The sequence below is a fragment of the Perna viridis genome, chromosome 8 (genome assembly GCF_037379345.1).
Source record: "Perna viridis isolate PV_CMFRI_1.1 ecotype Kerala chromosome 8, ASM3737934v1, whole genome shotgun sequence".
Taxonomy (NCBI): domain Eukaryota; kingdom Metazoa; phylum Mollusca; class Bivalvia; order Mytilida; family Mytilidae; genus Perna; species Perna viridis.
Window position 1 is genome coordinate 19,677,913 of NC_142452.1, and position 9,163 is coordinate 19,687,075.

General features: G+C 32.0%; 1 protein-coding gene across 2 annotated transcripts; it reads right to left on the reverse strand.

The window, feature by feature from the left end:
* Window positions 1–342: 342 nt before the first annotated feature.
* On the reverse strand, window positions 343–6,036 carry LOC148609680 (perlucin-like protein). 2 transcript variants are annotated; one of them, XM_088540787.1, is made up of 7 exons: window positions 5,981–6,036; window positions 4,299–4,372; window positions 2,324–2,600; window positions 1,492–1,565; window positions 1,234–1,321; window positions 749–964; window positions 343–447 (listed from the first exon to the last, which is right to left on the reverse strand). In XM_088540787.1, exons 3-7 carry the CDS (start codon window positions 2,586–2,588, stop codon window positions 440–442), a joined length of 651 nt encoding a protein of 216 aa, XP_088396913.1. In that variant the 5' UTR covers window positions 2,589–2,600; window positions 4,299–4,372; window positions 5,981–6,036; the 3' UTR covers window positions 343–439. The 2 variants fall into 2 exon arrangements, with proteins under 2 accessions (XP_088396913.1, XP_088396914.1); XM_088540788.1 differs by lacking the exon at window positions 4,299–4,372.
* Between the last annotated feature and the right edge of the window lie 3,127 nt (window positions 6,037–9,163).

Below are 9,163 nucleotides of genomic sequence, written 5' to 3' on the forward strand. Positions count from 1 at the left end.
CGCAGTAATGTATTGTATGAAGTCTAAATTCGTTTGTAATTTTCGTCTATTTTTCTGCTTTTGTTAAAAAAAATTGAAGCTGATGAGGTTTGATTTATTTACCAGTTTTGCATGTGTCCCTGTAAAATTTACATGCTAGCTGCCATATACTATGTTTTATACGCCAACTATGTCTATATATATATAAGTATACTTATATCTCATTTTTAGTAATCTAAACAGGCAACTTTGTTTCACGGATTTTCCTTATGATTTGTATCAAACGCTGGAGGATAAAATGCTTAAGCGAATTGTCTAATGGGTTATGAGATAAGTATATCAATACAAAATAAAGACAATATATATAGTTGGAATTAAGACTTTATTTTTTAAGCTGTCGAAATGTAGAGTTGTCGTTATCACGCAGAAATTAAACTAAGGAATCATCCACCACACTTTTCTAGAAACCTGTAAAATAAAGAACTGTTATTACAACCAAGACAATAAGGCAGTATTGCGTTTTAAATTGCTTGCATGCTATGTTGCTACTATACAGAAGTGAATGAAATATATGTTAAATTCAATACGTCCATGAAGCAAAATGTAAAAATTAAGATAAAACAGAAATAATAAAAATAGCACTCTAATAAATGTAAAACCTTTTTAAATGTTGCCCTTCAAAATTAATTAAATTAAGCATTTAATTGACTAATATATTATTCACCGATGCATTTAAATTTGAATTGTAGTCATTTCATTTAACACTTACAGAAATTACTCTCGCAAATGTAGTAGAACGTATTTTGAGCGCACGAATAGTCTATCCACTTTCCACTGTAATTGTGCAACATAGCAACGCAGTTATAACTAGTCCCTCTACTACCATAACTGGAATACCAAGGTTTGTATGAAGCTTTTGTCTGGTCATAGATCCATCTGAACTGGCCCTCAGTGAGATCATGTAATCCTATCCAGTAGTAGTTACCTTTGGACATAGAATAAAGACAAACGATACTTCATAGATTTTTATTTTCTAGTCATCCATCTGTTTTATTTATTACATATTTTTTGTGTTTTCAATACATATCATTTATTTATGTTATAATAATTAAATTCAACACAAGTAAAATTTTCAATCATGAAAATTATATATGCGAAAAAAAACCTAAAAATGTTTGTTTAGACCTGTATCTTCACTTTTCATTGCTTTTTTTTCTAAATTAATCATAAAATTAATACATATGATATATATACTTCTTGATGGTTGGTTTTTGAATAAGTTTGCATTTTCCTTTTCGTCGTTTATTTTTACTAGATATCCTCCAAGTTTTTTGCAGTTTCTCTGTAAGAAAAAAGATATAACAATAATATAACAATCGTATTCAACAGGACACCAAATTTAACTAATTCTAGTAATATATTTCATTTGAAGTGCTATATTTATTCCCGAAAACACATGAAATTCAAAGATATCCATGTAATAAGATAAATTTCACAGGCAATATGACCTACCTCAGCTCTATACCAATGGACAGATTCCATACCAAAGTAGTAACAGTGTCCGTCATACTTGTGCCATTTAGACTCTAGAGAAGAATTGAAATAATTTGTTTGATAAAGATTAACTTATTAAAGTTACTTTAACAACCCTTATTACTCAATAAGATTTCATTGCACAATATTAAGTAAGTTTATTGTTCATTTTGAAACGTTGATTTTGCTGATACATGTATACTAGCACTACATTCTATATGAAACACACAGCTTGCTAAGAACCGGAAATGGAAATTCAATCAAATTTACTTTGGGTTTTTGCTGTGTGTTCTGCGTGTTTTTTTTTACGAATTGTTACTCGTCTTTTGTCTTTTTTATTTTGCAGCGTTCTTTGACCATGTATTTTTCCGATACAGTCGGTATAGTTCCGCTTTTTTACCCTTTGACCTTAAAGATGCTCTTTCATAGAAAAGAAAGTCACCTGATCGCAATTCTGTTTCCCGATTGGTCGAATTCTGATAACTTAGTGGCGTTCGAAAAAACTATCGAAAATTGAAATTTCGTGCCATGTGTTATTTCCTGAATAAAATGTAGAAAATTATAAGTAAAATGAACAAAATTAATTTTACTGCGTCGGCTATATTTTTCTTTAAAGATAGTAATTGTTTTCCCTTCGAAGGTAATTTCAGCAACAAACGAATATCATGATTTAGATATGTATGCACAATAAACCGGGAGTTTCACTACAGCTAATATTGCATCTTCGATTCAGTTTACTTCGCGTGTTCAAATGTGCAGGTATTGTAATAAATGAAAACACCAAAACTTGGATAACTATACATAACCTTACTATTGAGATCTTTCCCAAGTGCTTGAAAGTCTTGATCCACCTTTTTTATTTTATTTCCGATTATCTTGAATGCCTTTCTTGTTTTTTCCTGTTGCTTCTTACTGTCATTCTCTAAAGTAGACAGGGTTTTCTCTAAATGGATTCTCATCAGTTTTAAGGCTTTGCTAGATTGATCAAAGTCTTCTTTAGCTTCATTCGAAAAATAAGGGAAAGATATTGCTGTATTCACACACAATAGCATCAAAATTGTTATAACCATTATCATCGTGTCCGTTATCTGTAAAGCAAAAATGGCACGATGATTATAGAAGTTCCTGTAGAATCAACTTGAATTAATAATACCGAAAATCCACATTTATATCTTTGCAACTAACTGGCAGCATGAAGACTAATTACACAAACTAATATACACTATTCATACACTTTTGTAGTAAATTACAAATGTGATTTTTAAGTACACATTCTGATCAGATTACACACAAATAATGCATTTACAATGCATATATTTTGGTTCATTGTGTTTTTGCTACCACATCGAGGGGGTGGAATTCGACAAGGAACTGGTTAGTGATTCCTTAAAAACATTTTATGATTTTTTCTGTTTTTTATTTTTACATTTTATGAAAGCTTGTGGTATGGTGAATGAGTAATCAAGGGAACCAAGGTTATAGCGGTAATCAAAAGAATGTAATCCAGGGACAAAGACCAGACATGGAAAACAGACATACACAACAAAGAACATAAAGTAACTAAAATCATACATACAAAGTAATAAAAGTAAATGAGCAACTCGGACTCCACTAAAAACTGGGAGTCCAAATGAGATCAAAACTACCAACATTAGACATGGGACTACAAAGAAATGGCCATTTTCATATCATGCCCTTCATGATATTTTTTCTAAAATACTTAAATGACAACTTTAGGTAACTTATCATACCAATATTTTAGATAATTCAAAAAGTTGTAGTAGATAATATCATTGACAATTTTGATAAAGGACAGATTTCTACAATTAGTATCATGCCCATTTCATAACTGCGTCATTCTTAGTCTGTGCTATATGACCATTTGAGTACTATGAATATCCCAGGCAGCGGCATTAGGTATTTCAGGGATGATGTCAAGTTATGAGTCAGTGTTACTGTGTTTCAGTATCTTGCACAATGCACCTCTTAAACTATAGCCAAATTACCAATATCACGACACTGATTTTATGGGAAAATGGAATGAATGATCAGGAAAGGCAATTTTCATCAAATTATGTATTTCTACGAATTATGCTAAAAAATCAGCTTAGGGTCTCCCTAACCATTTCTAACGTTTTTACTTTACATTAGTGCTGCGGAAAGGTATCAAAAAGTGCTTTATTTTTCGAGTTTAATGGGCCTAGAGGGTATACGACTATATCATATGTCAATGCAAAGATAAATCAATATAGACTTGAAAATCGTACTTATTAATGTGAAAAACAGTAAAGTTTTCTGCTATTTTGCTTTACATGTAATTAGGGGAGGGGTCAACGATCAGTTGACCTCAATACACTTCGATAAGTAATTAAAGTGAAATCATTAATTGTAGGTATTAGGAAACAAGTAGCATGCAAAGGTCACATGCCTAGAATTTCAAAAATGTAAAAAAGACCTCTTTCTGACAAAAAGAAATGACTTTTTAATCACAGCACTAAGATGCCCCTAAAAATGGTTGCATTTTAGTACATTACCGAATAACAAATAAAACAATCACAACGTTCTCGATTCGATCTGCAACATGACCTTTACAAAATGTGTTCAAAGTTGCAAATATTCACATAAGTTAACCATGGAACAGGTTGTGCAGAAAATGATTTCGTATTTTACAATTTTAGTATAATTAGTAGTAAAAACTCATTTTGCAAAACCCATGTTGCAGATCGAATCGAGAACATTGTGTTTATTATATGAAAGCCCTTTCAACACTTAACTTCTATACTCACAGCTGTCAAAAGAGGGTCTGCAGTCCTACCACAACACTTGTGACTCCCGCAGTGGTATTAATTCAATGTGGATCCTGAAAAATGCGAAAGATCTTTTGGAGGCAATCAGTTTCAGAACATAAAAGCATTAAAACCTATACTTCTATTCGCCATACTCAGTTAAAATCTTAAAACATTATACATCGTTGTTTTTCGAAAAAAAAAGATGGTACACCTAGATACAAGAATATAGTTCTTGGTAGAGATTCCTCATACTTTGTAAGAAATAATTCCAAATTATCTTCCAAATATACAGAGGTAGATATTTACAAAATGCTGGAATTTTAAATCGACAATATATTTGTTCAGTGTGGTGGACGCGTCGACATTCCAATGGGGACAAATTATGTTCCTCTACTTGCTGTCATATTCCTTCACTCTTATGATGCTGATTTTATAGCTAATCTGATCCGAAAAACAATAATATCGTTTAGCTAGATCCTTTAATCTCAATTTCCACTATATAAATGACGTATTATCTTTAAACAATCCTAATTTTGTGTATTTGATACATAGCATCTACCCAAAAGAACTTGAGATAAATGATACTACAGCCACATATCTTGATCTACACTTAGAAATCGATGGTAAAGGAAAACTATTGACCAAACTTTACGACAAACGTAATGATTTCTCATTCAGAATTGTCAACTTTCCTTTCATATGTGGCGACATCCTTTCAGCACTTGAATATGAAGTGTTCACATCACAATTCACACGTTATGCTAGGGATTGCCGAAAGTATGCAGACTTTTTGTATCGCGCTAGAATTCTAACAAAAAGGCTTCTTACAATTGGGCTTTTGGAACAAGGCTATGTTGCTACAAGATTGAAGTAATCACTACAGAAGCTCTATGGTCGTCATCATGAACTCGTGGATCATTCCAGTGTGTCCACCTGGCCATGAAAACTGATTTGTTCATAGTTTCCTTTCCTCTTTTGTATACCCCGGACTTGACTTTTTATGAGTAACTCGGCGGAGTTTCTAGAAAAGCAGAAGACGCTTCTCCTACCGATGCACCTGATCCATGCTCCCATTTTTTGTGGAGTCCGAGTTGCTCATTTGCTTTCGTTACTTTGTATGTATGAAGTTACTGTATGTTTTTTGTTGCATATATCTGTTTTCCATGTCTGGTCGTTGTCCCTGGACAACATCATTTTGGTTACCGATATAACATTGGTTCCCTAGGTAATTCTTTCTCATGAATACATAACAGAAAAAAAAACTATCGTTACCTAAATAGTAAGCAACTTATGACCGACCAAGCATTGATTGGTGGGTTTTTGTACACCATGAATCACCTCTAGCATAGGCAATATTTGCAGAACATAAAAACCTATACTTACATACAGTTAGTCAAAGGTTATACTGATACTGTAGTATCTACCATTATGCAAGCATGTAAACAGTTTATACAAACAGCTACAGTCAAACAAGTAAAAACTAAACAAAAAATAAATAAATAAATAAATAAATAAAATAAAAACAAACAAACAAACCAAAATCAAATGAACAAACGAACAAACAAATAACAAAATAAATAAATAAATAAATAAATAAAGGCAAAATAAAAAAACAAAAAGAAAAAACAAAGAAAAAATAGACGAAATTACATTTACAACGTAATAATTTCTTAACAGACCTTTTTAGGATGTTCAGGGATGCTATTTCGAAGTTATGGTGTAATTCTGATATTTCCTAGTAATTGACGGAACACATGTTTCATTTTATGATAATGAATCACGCAAAAACATAATACGATATGGACAAAAACTTCCTTTTTGAAGTATTGATTATTGAAATAAAAACACGACTGAAAGTACATACTTCAAACCCTTTATATAAAGCAAAGATGTTCGTGAATGGATTAGAAAGAAGTTTATTGATTAAATTTTGTAAAAATTCATTATCAGTATCAAATATTAGTAGTGTAACTGTAAAAGTAGTTAAGCATATGCTGTAAAAATGAAATGTAAATCACAAATATTATTAACAATATCCCGTCAAATTTAACTATAACGTTAATTTCCATTCGAATTGAGACAAGAAAACGGTTTTAGGTGAAAAACAACAAAGTTTAATTAGAATTAGGAAAAAAAAACTATTTAAGAAAAAAATTAAGGTTTCTTATCAGGCAAAAGTCGCTTCGACAAATTGTTATGAGACAAGGTTTGAGTATGTCATTTGTGTATGTTTACGATAAGAGGTTTCAATTTACACAGGATATAAGTTAAATTTCCTGGTTTTCAGTTTAGTTTTCAAACAAACTTTACGAATATCCATCCCAGACAAGAATTTACTTCTGCCTTTTTAGGTAGGAGTCGATCCATTTTTACTGTTCTTTTTTAACAATAGACTGAAGCACAATATTGCATAATTTATAATTATGATTTAGATTGTGCGAATTACACTGGTATACTGCTATTACTGTGTTGTACGCAGAACTGCATGTACCTGTATTTTTTGTAAAAACCAATGATAATTTACAAATTATTTAAAAAAAAATCACACTATATTTCTAAATAGTAACTAACGTGTAAGTTTCAATCAATTCATAAAAAGCAGGTTGCACCCTTGCATGTATGTCCCAGCACTAAAACAACGCAAACAAATCACATTTTTTTAAATACAAAAAATACCAGTTTTATATATTGTAAATTTCGATATGTTGTACACGTGTTCCAAGGAGTAACCTCTTATTAGCAGCTTCAAAATCAAATATGTTGGAACATCATAATCAAAATATTAGTTGCATACAAGGTCGTCATAACCAAATTTATCGAACGAGGAAGCCAAATCCATCACCGAGAGGTTCTACCATACGCAATGCAAGGAATGAAGCCTCGGTGTTTTACGTATTTTAAAATTTGGAATACTGCAAGATTTCATAAATAGGATAGATACAATATATTATTCTGAGTCAGACAAGTCTGACTACTGGGTTGGCGAATGCCATCGGGGAGCTCAGGTCCACCAGCACTGGTATCGACCCAGTAGTTCTTAAATACAACAAAATATCAGTCTTATATATTGTAAATTTCGATATGCTGTACACGTGTTTCAAGGAGTAACCTCTCATCAGCAGCATTAAAATCAGATATGTAGGGAGATCATAATCAAACTATCAGTTGTATACAAAAAGTACTCATAACCAAAATTATCGAAAGAGGAAGACAAATCTATCACCGCGAGTATCAAAAATATAAATTAAAAAGTATTGTTTCAGTCATTAGAACTTCTCATAATCAATCGTTACATTTAACCATTGTAGTATGCTAGTTCTTAATATCCATTTTATAATACAATTCCTTTAAATAGATACAATAATATGTTTACCAGTTACTGATTATATTTTGCGTATGAGTATAGAAATTATTTACAAAAGAATTTACTGATATTTCCCCAAAATATTGTATTATTACAAATAGGTGTCAGCCTAAGATATGTATGGATTTCATGACTATTTTAGGGTGATCAATTACTGGCGAACAACATAGCTTTGTATAAGAAAATGGAATAAGGCTTTGATTACAAATTTGTATAAATCCACGTTTTGATTTTAGCCTTAATACCTAAATGTTCATATCGGATTGTGTTAATGTACCTTTCTATCGTATATCGTACATCGTGTACGTATCGTACCACGAATATTGCACATCTTGTATCTTACATCATGTATCGTACATCGTATAACGTAAATCACGTATCGTTTATCGTGTATCGTACACCGTATATCGTAAATAGTACATGAAAAATGTTTAAAATAACGGAAGAATCGGATTGGCAAAAACATAATTTCGTGCCGGATTGCTTACATTTTACATTGATAATAACGACTATTTTAAGTTAATAAAGATTATTTCAATTTCATATTTAAATGCTTAATTAAATTTGGTCGTCAAGGCCAAGAGTTTTATATTGTTCCACACAATCTAATATACAATGACAAGAAATTTAGACTTATCCACCTTGTTCGTTCGTGCCTTGCAGTAGAGGGTGCTAGTATAAATATTTAGTGTGTGCACAACCATAGTCTTTCACAGCGATCGTGCCACACATCCATCAACATGCTTAAGCGAAGATAAACGTGCAAAGCAAGAGGGGAAAGAAAAAGAGATGGGTGGATGGGAGTCATCAAAACTGATCACGAAGAGCGCGACGGAGAGTCAACATCCAGAGATGAGGCCAGGCAGTGGATTAGGCGCAGGTAGTTCGGTTATCTCGTTCCCTCATGATATCGAATTTTAACGTTTATATGTTGATGGAAATGACCGCCAATGTATCCGTGGTCTTGACATAGAAGAGTATACCTCATCTCAGTAACAAATTTCTAGATACTGTAGGTTTCACTGCCCGCTTAAAATTAAAGAAAAGATCTTGACTGGTAAATATATCAATTTGTCTATTCTTCTAAGCCACAAAGAGAGGCCAAAATAATTTGGAATTTAGAGATACAAAACTAAAAAAGAAATCCAAGCTAGTCTCCGAACAAACCAACAATGTTTCCAGTCATTATTCGCTAGGGTACTAACCTATAAATGCCAACTTTTAATACTTTACTCTAACTCCAAAAATATATTGGTTATTTACGATTTATCATACCCAAAGAACGTAACAATCAATCATTATATCAACAAAACAGTATGCACGGTCCAGTACAGCAATTGGTGATTATGCTTGGCTTATTTATAAGCTAGGTCCAGGGAATAAACTTAGTTCTAGCGATGTTAAATCTGTATTTCGGCTTTTACCTATTGCACCTTGCGATTTCAATCTTTTGGGAGTAACTTTCAAAGGTAAGTATTATTTTGACAAAATGCTTACT